Genomic DNA, 17,584 nt, shown 5'->3' on the forward strand with positions numbered 1-17,584 from the left:
GTGCTCCGCGCGGGGCCGGGCCGGGCCCAGAGCTGCCAAAATGGCCGACTTCGAGGACCGGGTGTCGGACGAGGAGAAGGTAGGGAGCGGCCGCCTCCGCCCCACGGGCCCCCTGCTGCCTTACGGGCCAGCCCAGCCCAGCGCTGCGGGGCGCCGGGAGCCCTACAGCGGGCAAGGGCTGCCCGTCGTCTCCTCCCTTTCCCCGGGCCCATTCAGTTCGTAGCCCTGTTTCGTTCCCACGCATGCAGCCCCGGCTCTCCGCCCGCATTGCTTCTGTGCGGATCGAGGAGCTGAGGGGACGGGGCGTGGAGAGAAAGGCTCGTATTGAGAGGTGCAGAAAGATCGTTCCTCTGATGTGGGTATGCGGAAAAATTGCTGTCTTAAAAGCAGCGCTGAGTTGCTAGAAAGGAAAAGCTGGCAGCCTATGGCCATTTCTTTCCCACATGCCACAGCTAAAATCAGCACCCACAGCTAAAATCAGCACCCACAGCTACGCTTCCTTGCATAGTAAAACTATTGCATGTGGGGTTTTTTTGTTGGTGGTTTGGTTTTGTTGTGTTTTTTTTTTTTCCTTGAAATTCTGCTTTGGGATGCCAACATTCGTTGATCCTCAGGGATCCTGTGAGCACGGAGTTGCTTTTATTTTCCTCTCCAGCTGCCTGCTTGTGCTTAATGACAGTGGCCACATGGTGAAGGAGGCTGGCAGGGCCTTATGACTGATGTGGCCTTTGATACAGTTTTAGATCACAGCAGCATCGAAATGAATATTTCAGAGCAGAATTCACGTGGAACTGAAATCTCTCCAATGCTGTATCAAATCTTTGACCTGCTTGGCTGCTGCATCAGAAAGCGTGTTTGAAATGAAAATGAAAAACAAAGCTTTAGCAAGTTTTTAGCAAAGGAAATGAAGTTAATTGCCTTTGGTAACCTCACAGGTCATTAACAGAGCTGGAAAGTAGAACCAGATCCCTGTTTTAGGCTATAGCTAAAGTTATCACTCAGTCTGGGAGTGAGAATCAGGATCTAGAGTCATCTGGGCTCTTTTTCCACTGCATTCCCTGAGGTCTGTGGTTCCTTCACAGCACGTTCATCCTGCACTGCGTGTGCCCCAGCATTTCATTTGTCCAGGCAGATAGGATTTCACTTGAAATAGGAGCCCTTGTTCAACTTTATGTCCCAGCACGGGCAGGTTTGAATCAGTCCAAGTAGCTCCGTGTCCAACGCTGGTAGAAGATGGAAATGAATTCTAAGAAACATGCAGCAGAGCTTTATTACAGCATCCATGTAATAAACAAAGAAACCCAACGATCAAACAAATGGTAAAATTCATTTATTCCCTCACACCTCCCATCCTTATAAGCCTTACTTGAGGAAAGCCAGGGCTCAGGAACCAGACCTGCTGCAGTGTGTTTTCTAACTTTATTCTGCTGCTGTTTTGCCAGCTTTACCAAATTGCTGGGCAGCTTCTCTATCAGCAACTCTCCCCATTTTGGAAAAAGGAAGTCAGTGTAGTTAGCTTGCTGCAGAGCTACCTGAAATGGCAGCGATGGGCAGGAAGTGGGGCAGCTTGCAGAAAGCCTTATTTTCGTGCTTCTGCAAAAGAACTTCCTTCCACTGTGCTGACAGTGCTCCGAAACAAACCAGCCCTAAAAACAACCAGTAATGGTGATTCAAATGCTTGGCATTTAGGATTAAGTTCTCTACTGTCAACTTCTTGCACTCCGCTCCTGATTTCAGTGGTTTGATTTAAATGCTTTTTATTTTATTGCTCCACGACAGAATCAATGCAAGGGCTGCTTTAAAACAGTGAGTGGTTTTCTGTGGCAGTTTGCTTTGTGTCTGGTTTTGTGGGGACACAGAATGGAAGTGCAAAGTCCTTTCTGTGTTGACTTAATTTTACACATCCTTCCTGTGTTGATTGAATTTTACACATCCTTCCGAGGCAGAGGAATGTAGAAGACTAAAAATCCTTCCTGTAGTATTTATTCCCCCCCCCCATGTGTTTTATCAGAAACTATAGACCTTTAAGTCCACCTCCTACAACCATGGTCCCCTTCTACCATACAGAGCACAGTTCTGCAGCCACAGCATTGTTCCTTATGTGTATACAGAGTAATTTTTATGGCTTTTAGAGGGGCTTTTCCATATGTTGAGCACCTTGTAAATAGTAATCTGTTCCTCTGGAGAATTAATTTGCAGTGCACATTCTAGCCACTGAAATGGATCTTGGTGTGAAGTGGTACATGAGCTCCAAGTACTGTATCTCCTGATGCTTTAGAGCAGTCTGATCCAGCTGTACTGATGCTTACACTTGCACTTTCTTAGAAAAGCACATGCTATAATTTCCAGAGTGTTTCAGCCCTTCAGGGCTGTCTGTCAGAGAAATCCACAGAGGATACAAAACAGAAGCATCCCTCTTAATTACTGCAGGATTATCTTTGTCACCATCCGAGCTTCCAGCAGCGAAGTCTAACAGGATTGTGAAGCAGGACATCCTAATTACAGTTCTTTGGACAGTGAGAAGTTTCACACAATAAGAACGATATTATTACAATCCTAACATTCTTATCAGCCTTATTTAAAAGCAGGAAACGATGAGAAAAAGGCTTTACATTTTTACTAGTATGAACTATACAAGTTACCAACTTACACCAACAATCTTCAACGTAAGTTTTTCACTCATGCTACATAATTATTTCATGCATAAAGAACACATGTTTTTTGCAAAATAGACTCCAATTTGGAAAGCAATCTCTTTTTATCTGAAGCTCTGCCCAATTAATGCAGGGTTGTTACTTGATACTGTTGGAATAAGGCAGTTTACCCTTTGTTTGCAAAGGTGTGAGTTTTCTTTCATGGCTTGCTTTAAATCATTATGTGACAATTGATGCAAACAACTATTTCTAATTAAAACATAGCAGACAGGAGAGAAGCAGTGTTTTTCCAGCTGTGGCAGTAATTCAGCTGAAATAGGTGAATACTCCAAAATTCTAATAATCCCAGACTTGTATATGGGATTTTTGGTTACAGTACAGCTTTATTATTTTTCAGAAGGGAACTGCTTTTGTTTTTACAGCCTCAGTTTACAGATATTTGGGTCTTTTCCTTCCACTTGGCCTTTTCTCTTATTGTATCAGTTCCAGATGCCTTAATTCTTTCCTACAATGACAGCTCATGACTGGACTGTGCTGCAGTTTCCAGTAAAAGACTGCTGCAGGATAAGGGAAGGAGTAACGTGCCAGACAAGGGTGGCAAGTAACCCTTGAGAAGACACACGCCAGAAAAGCTGGTACACTGCATGGAGTAGTTCCAGTTCTTTTTGTTAACCACAGACTTCAAAGAGACAATAACTCCTGAAAGCATAGCGTGACATCGATAACAAGGAACCAGGACGTCCTGTAACGAAGCCCTGTTCAGCTCCTGACAAAGTCAGCAACAAATCCATAAGTCAGGGTGAGGTCAGACAGGTTTCCTACACTGTTTCCAGGTAGGTTTAGGGTCTAAGACTTTGAGTACACACTCAGTGTTCCTGCACAGGGCATCACGCTGCATGGACGAAAAGCTAAATGTGGGTGTGATGGATGCACAGATACACATTTGCAATACAATATTGCAACTCTTACAGAGAGTGAAACTGTACTGTGAAGGTTGAACAGTTCCCATTTTTTACAGTTACCCGGGTGGAGTTGGCTCTTCTTGCTGAGCATCTGAAAAAAATACCTAGTCTTACAGGACTGATGGTTTCCACTTTGAAAACACACATCTGGATTTCTCCCCAAATCTGATAGTTAGTGTTTTTTGTTTAATTGCTTCGGAGTGGGTTGCAGTCTGTATGAAGTCAGTAAGTGGTTTTGTCTTTACAGGTGCGTATAGCTGCAAAATTCATCACTCATGCCCCTCCTGGAGAATTTAATGAAGTATTCAATGGTAAGTAAAGAAGAGCCATCAGTAGCATTTTATTCACATTCATCCACTATGACAGACCGTGTCACGATACACTGCTCTGAGGTCAGAGTGGGGAAAAGCATGCTGCCATTCTGTGACTACTTACCTTAATAAAATGATTCAAATCAGCAACGTTTATGTTTGTACAGTTGAAAATTGGAGAAACTTTGATCAAAAAGCCAATAACTTATCGAGCACTCCCTCCTCCAGATGTCCGGTTATTGCTTAACAACGACAATCTTCTCAGGGAAGGAGCAGCACAGTGAGTATTCGTGTTTCAAGCATGCCAGAAAGAGTATGCCTCTCTGTGGTGGTAGTTTGACTTACACCCATCGTGCTGGAACAAAGGAAGCCGTTTGTTCTATTGAGAACAGGCTGCTGTGGTTCCTTATCCCCCACCAAAATATATAATGAAAGGCATGGCTGGTTCTTTTTAAAAGGCTTAAATTGGAATTTGTGGTGTAGAGGCCCTGTGTAACTGACAGGAAGGCAGTCTGCCAAAAAGGGTAATTCTGCAGCAGCAAGAATGGCTGATCTTGTTGGAATGTGATTTGGTGAGCAAGTGAAGCCTGAAATTCTGAGTAGTCCTCAGCCAGAGCTTAAAAAAAAGAAAAGCTGCCTTCAAAAAATGCTGTCAGAGCATCTTGTTTACTTGTGCAGTCTCATCAGAAGGTGTCTACATGTTATGCATACAGGGCTTCTGATGTTTTATTTAGGTCTGGGTGACACATCTGTCAGCAGGTCTTGGCAGAAGAAAATTGTTATAAATATTAGTCTACTCATATTTGTTTACCTTGCTGCCTGTTTTGCATCACCTTGCTCATTTTCCCCCAGGCTGCCTTCTGTTCTACTTTTGAACTCTATACTTTCATGATTACTAAATAAGCCTGGCTTTAGACCCAGATGATTACAGCTATCAATGTGTGGATTATTTGCAATGGCAATTTTCCCTGTAGTATGAGTCACACCATGTACTTATCACTCAGAGAATGTGAACGTGTACATACAGCTAAATTTCATGCTCTTAATTCTTAACAGTGCATTTGCACAATATAACATGGATCAGTTCACTCCGGTGAAGATAGAAGGCTATGATGATCAGGTGAGGAAAAACTTTACTCTCAAGGTTTGTGTTACTGCCCCACACAGAAGCAAGAAGTATTTTGTTTTATCAGGATCTTTATGATGATTTTCTTTCTACCTGCAAGTTATCATCTTTCCTTCTTCCCCCACGTCATCCTTGCATTACCAAATTGTTGTTCTTGTGTAAGAGGCAGAGGTGAAATCTTTAGAGCATTGTCTGTTACTACCTGGTGACCAATGCATGTTAGGTAAAGCTGCACACTGAAGTCATTGCAATTCCACTTCACGTAGGAATGATTAAAGATTGCTGTTTATTTAAAGATTGCTTAAACACTTTACTGCATGCTCACAGTTCCTACTGATAGGAGCGAATCCTTAGCGTTGTTTTCTCCTGTGGTCTCACATTTATAGCAGCAGAAGAGCATTTTGATTTCTGTTCCTTATTTTTCAGGTCTTAATCACAGAACACGGCGATCTGGGCAACGGCAGATTTTTAGACCCAAGAAACAAAATCTCTTTCAAGTTTGATCACTTAAGGAAGGAAGCCAGCGACCCCCAGCCTGAGGACACAGAATCAGCTTTAAAACAATGGAGAGATGCCTGTGACAGTGCACTGAGAGCTTATGTGAAAGATCATTACCCCAATGGCTTCTGCACTGTTGAGTATCCATCTTGTCTGATGGAAAATCTTGGCTCTGTGTCACTCAGGACTTTGAGTGCATGCTGTGCTGGGCAGTGCTGCCTGAGTTCTGTCTTCACTGGTGTTCTGGCTAATTTTGGAATAAATTCAAAAAGGGTGTGAATAATCTTGGTATGCACATAATGGTAAAGATTTATTAGACCCTATTGTTCATATTCATGACTGCCAAGTCCCCTAACACCTGCAATAAAAGAATAGGAGGCACTGTTTGCACGTAACTACAAGTGGAAGTACTGGACAGCATAACTAGGCACACATTCCCAGTGAGTTTCCACAATGGGAAGCCTCCACAGCGCTGCCAAGAACAGAAATTGCAAGTGGTTTTCCTCAGCTCTTGTGCTGTTTTAACTCTTTTTTTCCTGAATACAGGTTTATGGTAAATCTATAGATGGACAGCAGACAATTATTGCCTGTATTGAGAGCCATCAGTTCCAGCCCAAAAATTTCTGGTAAGACTACTTAAACATTATTTTCTTCCTTTACTACACTTCAAATAAACCCTTCTTCTACTTGCCCTGAAAGTTAAGATGCCTTTGGCTCCTCAAGGGGTTCAGTTTCTCATTCTTTAGTCTACTTCTCTTTGCCAGGCCCTGATGCTTCCCTAAGTCATAACTCAATGACTTGCCCAGAGAAAAAGCAGCTAGCAGGGCTAAGAAGATCCCCCTTAGATATTCCAGAGCATAAGTGTGTTGGAGCCAACCTGTAACAGATGCATGGTGTTGGAACTGTGCTTCAGAAATTGAGTTCATTGGCATATAAAGCACTTCAGTACCGATCTCAGAGCAGCAGGACCTCGTTGTTCACATTCATTTAGCTTTTTTTTTTTAGCACTTGCTGCAAATACAGTTTTCATGCTTCACCTGTTTTTAGGAATGGTCGCTGGAGATCAGAATGGAAGTTTACCATCACACCACCAACAGCTCAGGTGGCTGCAGTGCTCAAGATCCAGGTGAGCTGCATTGTTTGGCAATAACAGGAAAAACTGCTTGCCAGACACCACTGCATTTGCTCAAAATGAGATGCTGAAATTCAGCAAATGTCCTTCTGGAGTCAAGATATTACTAAGCTATTCAATTCAAGATATTAATTCTTAAGGCTTCATTGTTTTGAACATTGTCTGCAGCCTGGCCTGTGATTTATTGTATAGTATCATCCTGTGTGCCTCCAAGTGTTTGACTTTTCAGGCCAAAACTTGTTCTGATTTCATATACTTATATATATAATTGCTCTTATTTCAACTCTAGGCGTTTACTGCATTAACATAATCTTGAACAGTCTTGACAAAGAATGAAACCTTTTAGAAAATCCATCCTGCTTTTAGTCTCCACGTAAGCAGAGAAGATTGGCACAACAAAGCTGCTGTGCCATTCTGGTAGCATTTGGGGGCTCTAGGGATTATGAAACGAGTATTAATGATAACCTGTGTTCTGTCTTTGTTTAGGTTCATTATTATGAAGATGGTAACGTTCAGCTGGTTAGTCACAAAGACATCCAGGACTCTGTACAGGTTTCAGTAAGTGTGCCAGAACACTTTTTCCAAAGATAAAGCAGCTATTTTATTTCTTAAACATCTCATGAGGGATTTCCTTGTATGACTACATTCCATTGAGTTTTAGTTTAAGGGTGACTAATCAGTGTCATTTTAGGTTTTTTTTTCCTTGATTGTATTAAATACACAGACTCTTAATTACTTAAAATAAGACAGTATTAGGAAGTACAATCTCCATTGGACAGCTTAAGAGTCTCATTTTAAGAGGGCAGAATACACCTTTCTACATAAAGGCTATGGAAACTAAGGCAGTATTCTCAGGGCAAAGTAAGAAGCCCTGTAGCACAGCAGGGGGAGCAGTAGTCAAAATCCCAAGTCCATACTCCATCCCATGAAGGCTTACTTGCCTTTTGCTCACAAGGGTGAATCCTGTTTCAGTTTGAAGCACAAGCTCAGCCTGCTATCTTGAACTCCACTGAGATATCTGCAGTGAGCAGAAGCTACAAATACCAGCAGCTTCCATCTCATGTCATCCACTGTGTCTGTGCTCAGCCTCTCGTTTGGGAAGACATCCATCAAAAATGTTATTTTTAAACATGCAAATTGTTTTTTTTCCCCTCTTTGCAGAGCGACGTTCAGACAGCTAAGGAATTTATTAAGATAATAGAAAATGCAGAAAATGAGTACCAGGTAAAAATCAGTGGTTGTTAAACGGGGTGGAATCATCTCAATCTCCATTTACGAAACTGGCCTCAAATTTTGCTCCTGACTTAATCTAGCATTGACTCTAAGAATTAATTAGAAAAGGGCATTAGTTGAATTAGAATCTAATTATAAAGGTACGTGTAATTGTTCAGTTTGCTGTATAGCAATTTCAAAGGGTTGCACATGATGCCTGGAACAAGCATGGGAAGGGAGTGGGTGGGTCTCAATGTTTTCCTCTGTCTGAGGGCTTGTTATATTGTCCCAGCCTGTGTGCTAGAAGGAGACTTGATGCAGATAAGCCATCGAGGCACCTGGAGTGGACCTGCTTTGTGCAGGAGGCCTCAGGAGAATCCCTTTACTTGCACCCACACTGCATTATTCATTTGGTTGTAGCGTGCATTCCTCTCACAGAAAAAGGCCTCGTGGCTTTAACAGTCCTGCTTTTTCAGGGTATCTTAGTGCTGCTCTAACTGAACCTGCTTGCCATTGCAGACAGCAATCAGTGAGAACTACCAGACAATGTCAGACACCACCTTCAAAGCCTTACGCCGGCAGCTGCCTGTCACCCGCACCAAGATCGACTGGAACAAAATCCTCAGCTACAAGATTGGCAAAGAGATGCAGAACGCTTAAGGTGGAAACAAGGAGCTGTATGAAACGTTTGTGTGCAAAACAAAAAACAAAACAAATGTGGTCCTATGCCAAGTAGATGGTTTCTAAACCAGTGCAGCATATTTCTAGGGCTTTCAAAGTTGACAGGTTTTCTAGCCTCAGAGAGAACTGTGGAACAAATAGCATTGTCTTTGTGTTTTGTGTTTCCTGCCACGTAAGCTTCCTCTTGTGATTGCATATACTGATAGGTCATTTTAATTAAACCACATTCATGGTTCAGAAGTTTAGCTGTTTTCAATCACTAATTGTAATGGTTGGAAAACTGCCTAGCTGCAAAAGCCCTATTATAAATACATCTGAGGGTGCAGGGCATTTCCTTCACCTGTGTACAGCACTCCAGGTACTGCAGTAAGTTCATCAAATCTGCCAACAGCTCAAGGCACTGTGCTGCAAGTTGTAATAATGCAGACACAGTAAGTGCCCCCAAGCATCCTTACTACTGACCTCCACAAAGCAAAAGCCTGCAGGCCTGGATTTTACTACACATAACGAGTTTACAGTAACCATTACAGAAATTCCTGCACAGCTAGCTCTTCCAGGGGCTTTTTTTTTCCCTCCAACCTGAAGATTTGAGCCACATTCCCTTAGAAGTGAACATTTTTGCTCTCCCTTATGTATGTACAGTTATCAGACATCTGCATTTTTAGAGAACTCTGAGTCGGGTCGCTGCTGATCTGTGGAGACTGGATTAGATTAAAAATGCAAATGTCTGCAAAATAGGGATGTTGTGCTTTAATGCTTTGTGGCAGGTTCATAACATTTGTATCACAGGTGTATGGATGGATAGCATACAAAATAAATAAACTTGAACCAAAGTGGGAGGAACAATTTTTCCATTTTGTCTCTGTTGTGGCCAGTTTCTTGTCATAGCTAAGGGGAATTCTGGAATTAAGATCTTCATTGCTCTTAACTGCTTGCTCTGTGTTGATTTGTCTTTCTGTAAAAATCAAGAATAGCAGTGCTATCAGTTTCTCTGCCAGAAGAGACGTGCATGCTTTCTCCTCAGTCAAAACTTGCAGCTAGATCCATCACAACATGAAACCCCTTTGGTTCACCCACTTTGCCTTGTTTACACTTGGTTATCAATGGGCCTTTTTTTGCAGGTTCTGTTTTTTAAACTGGCTAGCATCTTCCTAATTTTTAATTACACAAAGAGCTCCAGAAGATAGGGACAGGACTGCCTGTGCATTGCAGCTCAGGATTTGCACAGTAATATCATGTACCCTTTGTGAGATATTTTGTCTAAATAAAATATATTTGTATTTGCTGTTGAAACCGACCGTTCGTAGCGCAGGCACCCTCTATGTAGTCTGATAGAAATACACCAGCCTTTGTTTTAAAGCCATTCACGCCTGTTCTTTCCTGATAACTGCAAACAGAACTGCAGGTGACAAACTGAACGCTGCAAACATCCACCAGCCCCACACGCAGCCCAGGGAACTGGAATTGAAGCCTTCCAGGTTCAAAGAGAAAAGCAGCCGTATGGCTTTAATAGAGAGCTTCACCCTGGTGAAACAACAGATCAGGGGGTTCTGCTCTTCAGTACTGCTGCAACATCTCCTAAGCTCGTGTGCTCAACTCGTGTAACAGCACTGGATACAAACACACCGTGCTCAGAACGGCTCCTCTGGAAGGGACCTTCCAAATCAACACACATCCCAGGTCAGGCAATCAGACAAAGCAACACTGCCTGAGTGCTAGCAGTGCTTGTGCTCTGCGCTGCTTGCACACAGCTGTGCTGGGTGCTGCTGAAGGACAGAGTGCACCTTGTGCCAGCACTGTTTGCAGGAAGGTTTCCTCCCCGTGCTGCCGGAGGAGGTGAAGCACAGTGCAGAGATGCTGTGGCTGTGGGCCCATCCAGACAAACACTGCAGCAATTCCAAGAATGTGAAGCTGAAACAGAGGCCCGAGATAACGCTGCACACAACAGAGCTTTTATCTACCAGCACAGCCTCGACCTCAAGGCCAGTCTCTTCCTGCTCTGCGTTACTTTGCAAGTAGTTCACTGCTTGTCCTGGCTTTAAGATTGAGAGGACAGAGTGTTTCTACCTTCAGAAAGCCTTCTTTTAGAGCCAGTTCACCCCCTCACCGACCTCCTCACCTTCTTGCTCCATCAGCTTCCTCTGCAGCACTCATCTATCCTTACCCTTGGCCCAGCTCTTGGAAAATGAACAAGATTCAGCATAACAACTGCAGCTGAGGCACTGAAGTGCCAGTGATGACACATTCTGAAAGCTGCTCTATCTGTAAAGCTGTCAGCTGTTCTCAGCCAGAGGTTTCAGATGAAACTAGCTTGAAGCTGATGCATTGGTACAGCATGCAGCCACCAAACACTGAGCCACTCGCAGCAGTGCAGCTCGACTAAACCAGGAAAACTCAGACAGTTTTCCTACTTATTTACAATATCAGACTTTAAATTCCCGACATCCTAGATGTAGAATATGACAAAAATGCTCTGAAGTAACTTTTTCCAAGAGCAACACCTGCATTTTCCAAGCCTCAGAGCCCTCCCACAACCTGCCCAGGACCCCAAAGCACAGCCAGGAGTCACCCAGCTGCACCGACAGCAGCCTTACCCCAGTTCCTCGTGCTGCAGGCAGTCCCGGGGCCTCAAGCTGCTTTACAGGAGCAAGTTGAGAATCCCCATCCCTCCTAGGCAGGCTGTAGAGTTAAAGCCTAGAAAACTAGCGGTAGAAACGCAGCCAGCTCTGTCGCCGCCCTATTTACGGAGCAGCAGTGCCAGCTGCGAACCCACACCCCTCATCATTGCCTCCAGCACACCTGCTGTACGTCCACACCTCGTGGACCACGCAGCCCTGACGGCAGCACAGGACTGGGCCCGGCCCTGACCCCCCTACCGGGATCCGGGGTTTGAGGCTGGGGGCCGGGTAGGGCTCGTGGGGGCGGTGGAGCGCCGTAGGGGCGGCCCCATCCCCGGACGGGCGGTTCCGTGGGGCGTTCGGCCCCTTTCGCTTTCGTTTCCCTTGCGGAGCCACACCGGCTCGGCACGGCGCTGCTCGGCACGGCCATGCCGCGGTTCAGCGTGGCGGAGGCGAGGCGGTACGGGGATCAGTTCGTGCAGTTCTTGCGGGACACGGACCGGGAGCAGGAAAGCCGGAGGGACGTGCTGCGGGACATCTACAGCCGGGAGTTCCGGGCCAGGTGAGAACTGCATCGCTGCGGAGCCGAGTGCCGGGCAGCCTTGACCCTCGGGGCTCTCCTCTGTCACCCGCTGGGATGGGATGAGGGCTGAGCGCTTCCGAGGAGACGCCCAGACCCGTGGAACTCCGAGCTCAGGGCCCTGCTCCTGGGGAATGTAGAGTGGTGCTGCTGGGCAGCTTGACTCCTGCAGCACGGAGGTGTGACTTGACTCGCAGCACGGCGGGTGACTTCTTCACACGTTGCCCTATGCCTTCTGTGCCGCCCGCTTCACGGGGACATTCCTGGCTGCAGGGACCCCCGGCAGCAGCCTGGGCGCAGCCTTGGGCATCACTGTCCACCCGCTCCCCGCCTCGCCCTGCTGACACTGGTCACTCTGGCCCCGTGCAGTGTAGCCCCTGTTAATCATTGGCAAAGACAGAGTTCATCCACCACGGGACGTGCCCCAGCACAGAAGGAGGTGGGTCAGCCTTTGGGTGCAGGGCACTGTGCACCTCTGTGCAGCCTCCACCCTACCACCCAAGTTCTGGCAGGGACAGGACTGCAGAGTTGGCAGGGCACAGCTGGAGAGACCGTGGCACAGCACAACCGTGCTGGAGCAGCCTGCAGGGCTGTAAGGTCTGAGTGGAGCTAGCGAGAAAGCCCCCGTCCTTTTCCCTCCCCTGAAGTAGAGGGAATGGCTGGTGTGAGGGGTCGTGCTTTACCCCCTTCCACCCCTGCCCAGCATTCTCCTCCTCACCTGGAAGGTCTCTGTTTATATGTAGGACTGACACAAGAACGCCCAGTTTCTCCTCCATCCTGTATGCCCTGAGAGCGTCCCAGCGGGCGCAGGTACATGGGCAGACGGTGCGCTTCAAGAAGGTAATGGAGGCCCTGAGCTGGGGCAGTGCAGCAGCTCCTTCACCCCCAGGGATGGGCTCCGGTGGGGTCCCAGCTCCCAACAAGACCCCGGCACACACTGAGGGGCTGTGCCCACACTGATGCTGGCTGCTCCTGGCAGGAGAGGAGGCGGGTTGTGGTGGCTGATCAGTACCGCAGACCCAGGACAGATGTTGAGGTGTCTGCACCCACTCCAGGCCAGCAGCCCAGCTCCGGACCAGCAGTGCCACAGAGCCGTGCCAAGAAGTGGTAATACTCCCATATCCTGCACGGGGGCTCCTGATATCTCCACCACAGCTGGGGAGACCTCAGTGCCCCCTTCCTGCAGGGCCGAGTTCATCCGTGGGAAGCATGGGGTAGAGATCGTCTCAGAGTACGACCAGGGAAATGGGCAGATCCGCTTCCCTGTGGCTCTCAGCGAGACGAAGACATTCACCGTGCAGGTGCAGAACCACGGCGCCGAAGCCGTGACCATGCACCACTGCCGTCCCCTGCACCGCGTGCGGGAGCTCTCCTTCATGGACGAGCAAGGGGTGACACAAAACCAAGCGCTGCTGCTGCACCCAGGTACTGCCTGGCCCCACTCCCTGCTGCCCCAGGGACGCAGGATGCAGCCCCAGCTCTCCCCCCCCTCGCAGGCGGTGCGTACCCCATCCAGGTCCGCTGTCAGACCAGACAAAATGGGTTCTTCCGTGCTGTGGTGGTGTTTGAATTCAGCAAGGAGCTGGATGGGCCCTTCCGCATCGGGCGCTCCATTGCTGCCATTGCTCAGAGCCAGCTGGCCAAGGAGCTGGGACCCTCGGCGCCCTACAGGCCCTACCAGGCCAGTCTGCAGCGCCCCATCACTGTCATCACCGAGGACGGAGTGCCTCCCATCAGGTACAGGGCCATCACCCACTGCTGTTCCGCGTTGAGGGCCCTGGGCATGGCTCTGCTAGCAGGGATGCAGCTCTCTGCACTTGTGCTGGCTGTATGGCTGCTTCATCCTGGGGGGGGTCAGTGGCAGCAGGCTTTGGGACACAACCCCTGCAGCATCGCTGTTCCCTCACCCAGCTCCTTGAAGAATGAGCTGGAGAAGGAGATCCCCCTGGGCACCTACCCGTACCCCAAGAGCCTCAAGGAGACCATCATGCTCGGGCCCAAGACCAGCCCTGACTCCAGCTGGATGAAGATGCAGTGAGTGCTGATGGGGAGGGGGATGCCTCCTTGCACTGTGCACATCCCATTGCTGCCCCGTGTCCCAAGGGCTGTGCTGGGCACGGTGACATCTAGCCTCACATCTCCAGGTCACTGCTAGAGGCCCCGTTGCAGCCTGAGAACTACAAGCAGAAGTTCCAGCTGCTGCTGCACCTGGAGGAGATCCAGCTGGAAGTGGACATCCGCCGCTACGACCTGCAGGAGGTGCCCATGGTGCAGAACGGGACGCTGCTGCTCCTTAACGTGAGTGGGGACTGCTGTGGGGCACAGGGGTGGGGGCAGCTCCGAGCACCCGATGTGACAGCTCACTGCAGGTGCCTGGCGTGGCTGAGAATCGCCCGTCGGTGCTGCGGGGCGACCACCTCTTTGCCAGCCTGAGCAGCGAGCGGGATAGCTCCCCACGCATCCTGTACAAGGGCTACGTGCACAGCGTGGAGCTGGAGAAGGTCCAGCTTGGCTTCTCCCCCAAGTGAGTGGGCCCTTCCCCTGGGCTGGGGGCGGCCGTGGGGCAGCATCCCCTCTCACCCCAACTCCTTCCAGGCTCATGAAGAAGTTTGTGAACAATCTGAAGTTCGATGTGACCTTCACCTTCAGCCGCCTGCCGCTGCAGGTGCAGCATCGCGCCGCCGCCATGGCCATGCAGAAGGGCCTGGACAGCATGCTCTTCCCCTCAGCCTCCTGTCAGCGCTCGCTCTTCAAGGGCATCTTCCAGCCCCAGTGAGTCAGGGTGAATAGCAGCTCTGTGCATCGGGTGGAATTGAGTGGGGGCTGCTCAGCTCAGCCTCTGCATTTGCAGGTGGTTCGACCGCAGGCTGGAGGCGAACGAGGAGCAATGCCAGGCTGTGAAGCACATCGTCACCGGGATGTCCCGACCTGCACCGTACCTCATCTTTGGGCCTCCTGGGACAGGCAAAACAGTCACCCTGGTGGAGGCCATTAAGCAGGTGGGTGGTGGGGCCCAGGGCCAGCACAGGGCATCGCTGCCCAGCCCATGGGGCTCAGCCTTCCCTCCCCTCAGGTGTGGTCATGCTGCAAGGGTGCCCGGATCCTGGCCTGTGCCCCATCCAACAGTGCTGCTGACTTGCTGTGCCAGCGCCTCCTCACCGACATCCCGCCCCGTTACATCTACAGGATCATGGCCAGCTCTGCCAACTACAGGGAGGTGCCTGTAGACGTCAGGGTAGGTCTGTGCCCCCCTCCCCAGCCCCTGCAGAACAACCCTGAGGAGAAGGGCCCCCACCTAATGTTCTGCTCCAGCCCTGTTGCAATTGGGACGACACCGAGAAGTGCTACGTGTATCCCAGCAAGGAGCTGCTGAAGCCCTACTGGATCCTCATCACTACACTGGTGACAGCAGGAAGGTCAGGGCCCCTGGGGCTGCCTTTGTGCCTGGCTGCAGGAACAGCCTCAGCGGAGTGCAATAAGAGGGGATGTGGGGGGCACGTGGGGAGAGTGATGACGAGGGAAGGTTGTGCAGGCAGAGCTGCTCATGCCACCTCACTCCACCTCTCCTCAGGTTGGTGTCAGCCAACTTTCCCCCGGGATATTTCTCCCACGTCTTCATCGATGAGTGTGGCCATGCAGTAGAGCCAGAAAGTGTCGTGGCAATCGCTGGTGAGTGGCCTCTGGCTGCCTCCTTGGGTCAGCATTGCTGCCCGGTGCTCCCTGCTCCCTGCTGAACTCCCTCTGCCCAGGGCTGCTGAATGTCATGGACCCGAACACCAACCCTAATGGGGGACAGCTGGTGCTGGCAGGGGATCCCCAGCAGCTGGGCCCTGTCCTGAGGTCACCACTGGCTGCTAAGCATGGCTTGGGTGAGTGAGGGCAGGGCTGGGGGTGGCACAATGCCTGCATAGCATCACGGCAGCCATGGGTCTGACTGCATGCAGGCACCTCACTGCTGGAGCGCCTGATGACACACAATGCACTGTATGCTAAGTCAAATGAGGGCTACAACCCACAGTTCGTCACCAAGCTGCTCTGGAACTACAGGTAGGGACAGGGCCACGCAGCTCAGTGCAGGTCACATGGTGTCGTCCCACTCCTCATGGGTGCCATGGCCTGGGGATGGGGCAGACCTGCAGTCCTGGGTGCCTGGTGCCCGAGGAGAGCATCAGGTCTCTCCTGCACTGCACTGTCTTGCCTCCGCCAGGTCCCACAAGGCCATCCTCAAGGTGCCCAATGAGCTCTTCTATGACAGCGAGCTGAAGGCATATGAGGGCAGCGAGCTTGACGTGCGCAACTCCTACTGCACCTGGGAGGAGCTCCCCAAAAGAGTAGGGGGCACGGGGGACTGGGGGGGGAGGAGCCCCTGCACTGCAGCTGAGCTGATCCCAATTCTTTGCTCCAGGACTTCCCCATCATCTTCCATGGGGTGTGTGGGGAGGACGAGCGGGAGGCCAAGAGCCCCTCCTTCTTCAACACGGCCGAGATTGAGGTGGTGGTTCAGTACCTGCAGAAGCTGCTGCAGAACCAGGGCCGGCGCGGCTGCCCCACCATCTCACCCAAGGAGATCGGCATCATCTCTCCCTACAGGAAGCAGGTGCAGGCTGAGGGAAGCGGGATGGGGGAATTGGGGTGGCTCAGCCTCCCCAGCAGCTTCACTGCAGCACATCCCGTCCTCCCCAGGTGGAGAAGATCCGCCTGGCCATCACCTCTAAGGACCGCGTGCTGAAGGCTCTGCCAGAAATTGAGCAGCTGAAGGTACCCTGGGCCCCACACATCACTGGGGAAGTGATGGAGCCCCAGCCCCTCTCACCACACAACTCCCACACCCCAGGTGGGCTCCGTGGAGGAGTTTCAGGGTCAGGAGCGCCGCGTCATCCTCATCTCCACTGTGCGCAGCTGCAGTGAATACCTGCAGCTGGACCAGACCTTCTGCCTTGGCTTCCTCAAGAACCCCAAGGTGAGGCCCCCAGCTCCCTGGCAGAGCTGCTATGGGCACAGGCGCCCCACAGCCAGCAGGTGAACACAAGGGAAACCCCAACTCTTCTCCCTTGCTCAGAGGCTCAACGTGGCACTCACCCGGGCGAAAGCGCTGCTGATCGTGGTGGGTAACCCAGCCGTGCTCAGTAAGGACCAACACTGGCACAGGTGAGTCCTGCAGCCCCCCAAGACCCCCCCCCAGCCCCACACCCTTTGCCCACACCCCACTGCGTCCCCAGGTTCCTCAGATACTGCCAGGATGAGGGTGCCTGCAGGGGGTACTACGAGGAGCCCCCCGAGGAGGATAACCTTGCCAACCACCTCGACTCCCTGCACCTCGGCAATTAACGGCCAGGTAACGCACGGCTCAGGGCAGGAGCTGCTCTCTCTGTGCTGCTCCCGAGCCCTGTGCTGTCCCTGCAGGAGCCCAGCGCAGCCCTGCAGAGCTCTGGCACCCCCAACCCGGCCCCATCCTGCAGCCACCTCCTGCTCTGCCCCCCTGGAGCCGGGCTGTGCGCTGGATGGAACCCACTGGCTGTCACGCAGAGGGCTGCAGCTGCGGCTGAGAGCCCAACCCAGACCGTGGGGCTGAGCCCCGGGATCATCAACGTCTTATTTTTTGTTTTCTTTTAAATCTTAAGTGATTTTTTTTTTTTGATACAACTCTGGAAAACCAACTGTGCTGTGACTGCTGGCCCCAGCCCGTATGCTGAGCCACGTGCAGCACACCTACCTTCGTGTCCTTGGAATAAATGTTCAGAGAAAAACGCTCTGTGTTGAGTCCTGGGTGCTGCGTGGGCACAGCACGGGGCCTGCAGGGGCAGCCGAAG

The 17,584-nt window shown here is 50.3% G+C and overlaps 2 protein-coding genes across 3 annotated transcripts; both read left to right on the forward strand.

Moving 5' to 3' along the window:
- The first annotated feature begins 1 nt into the window (after position 1).
- Positions 2-9,409, forward strand: CAPZA1 (capping actin protein of muscle Z-line subunit alpha 1). The gene is made up of 10 exons (XM_042830501.1): positions 2-79; positions 3,864-3,927; positions 4,156-4,207; positions 4,984-5,047; positions 5,480-5,686; positions 6,098-6,177; positions 6,599-6,677; positions 7,170-7,241; positions 7,845-7,907; positions 8,415-9,409. Exons 1-10 carry the CDS (start codon positions 41-43, stop codon positions 8,553-8,555), a joined length of 861 nt encoding a protein of 286 aa, XP_042686435.1. The 5' UTR covers positions 2-40; the 3' UTR covers positions 8,556-9,409.
- A 2,182-nt stretch (positions 9,410-11,591) lies between these two features.
- On the forward strand, positions 11,592-17,521 carry MOV10 (Mov10 RISC complex RNA helicase). 2 transcript variants are annotated; one of them, XM_042830502.1, is made up of 22 exons: positions 11,592-11,756; positions 12,518-12,614; positions 12,754-12,881; positions 12,961-13,199; positions 13,271-13,511; positions 13,686-13,808; positions 13,919-14,072; positions 14,144-14,298; positions 14,370-14,546; positions 14,626-14,773; positions 14,848-15,009; positions 15,087-15,190; positions 15,346-15,443; positions 15,524-15,643; positions 15,719-15,821; positions 15,982-16,105; positions 16,180-16,371; positions 16,458-16,532; positions 16,609-16,734; positions 16,834-16,922; positions 16,994-17,109; positions 17,178-17,521. In XM_042830502.1, the coding sequence occupies exons 1-21, from the start codon at positions 11,623-11,625 to the stop codon at positions 17,100-17,102; spliced, it is 2,898 nt and encodes a 965-aa protein (XP_042686436.1). In that variant the 5' UTR covers positions 11,592-11,622; the 3' UTR covers positions 17,103-17,109; positions 17,178-17,521. The 2 variants fall into 2 exon arrangements, with proteins under 2 accessions (XP_042686436.1, XP_042686437.1); XM_042830503.1 differs by having other exon boundaries at positions 17,234-17,521.
- Positions 17,522-17,584: the final 63 nt, after the last annotated feature.

Source organism: Centrocercus urophasianus, unplaced genomic scaffold (genome assembly GCF_019232065.1).
Source record: "Centrocercus urophasianus isolate 14NV4802_14NV808 unplaced genomic scaffold, USGS_Curo_1.0 seq_332, whole genome shotgun sequence".
Taxonomy (NCBI): Eukaryota; Metazoa; Chordata; class Aves; order Galliformes; family Phasianidae; genus Centrocercus; species Centrocercus urophasianus.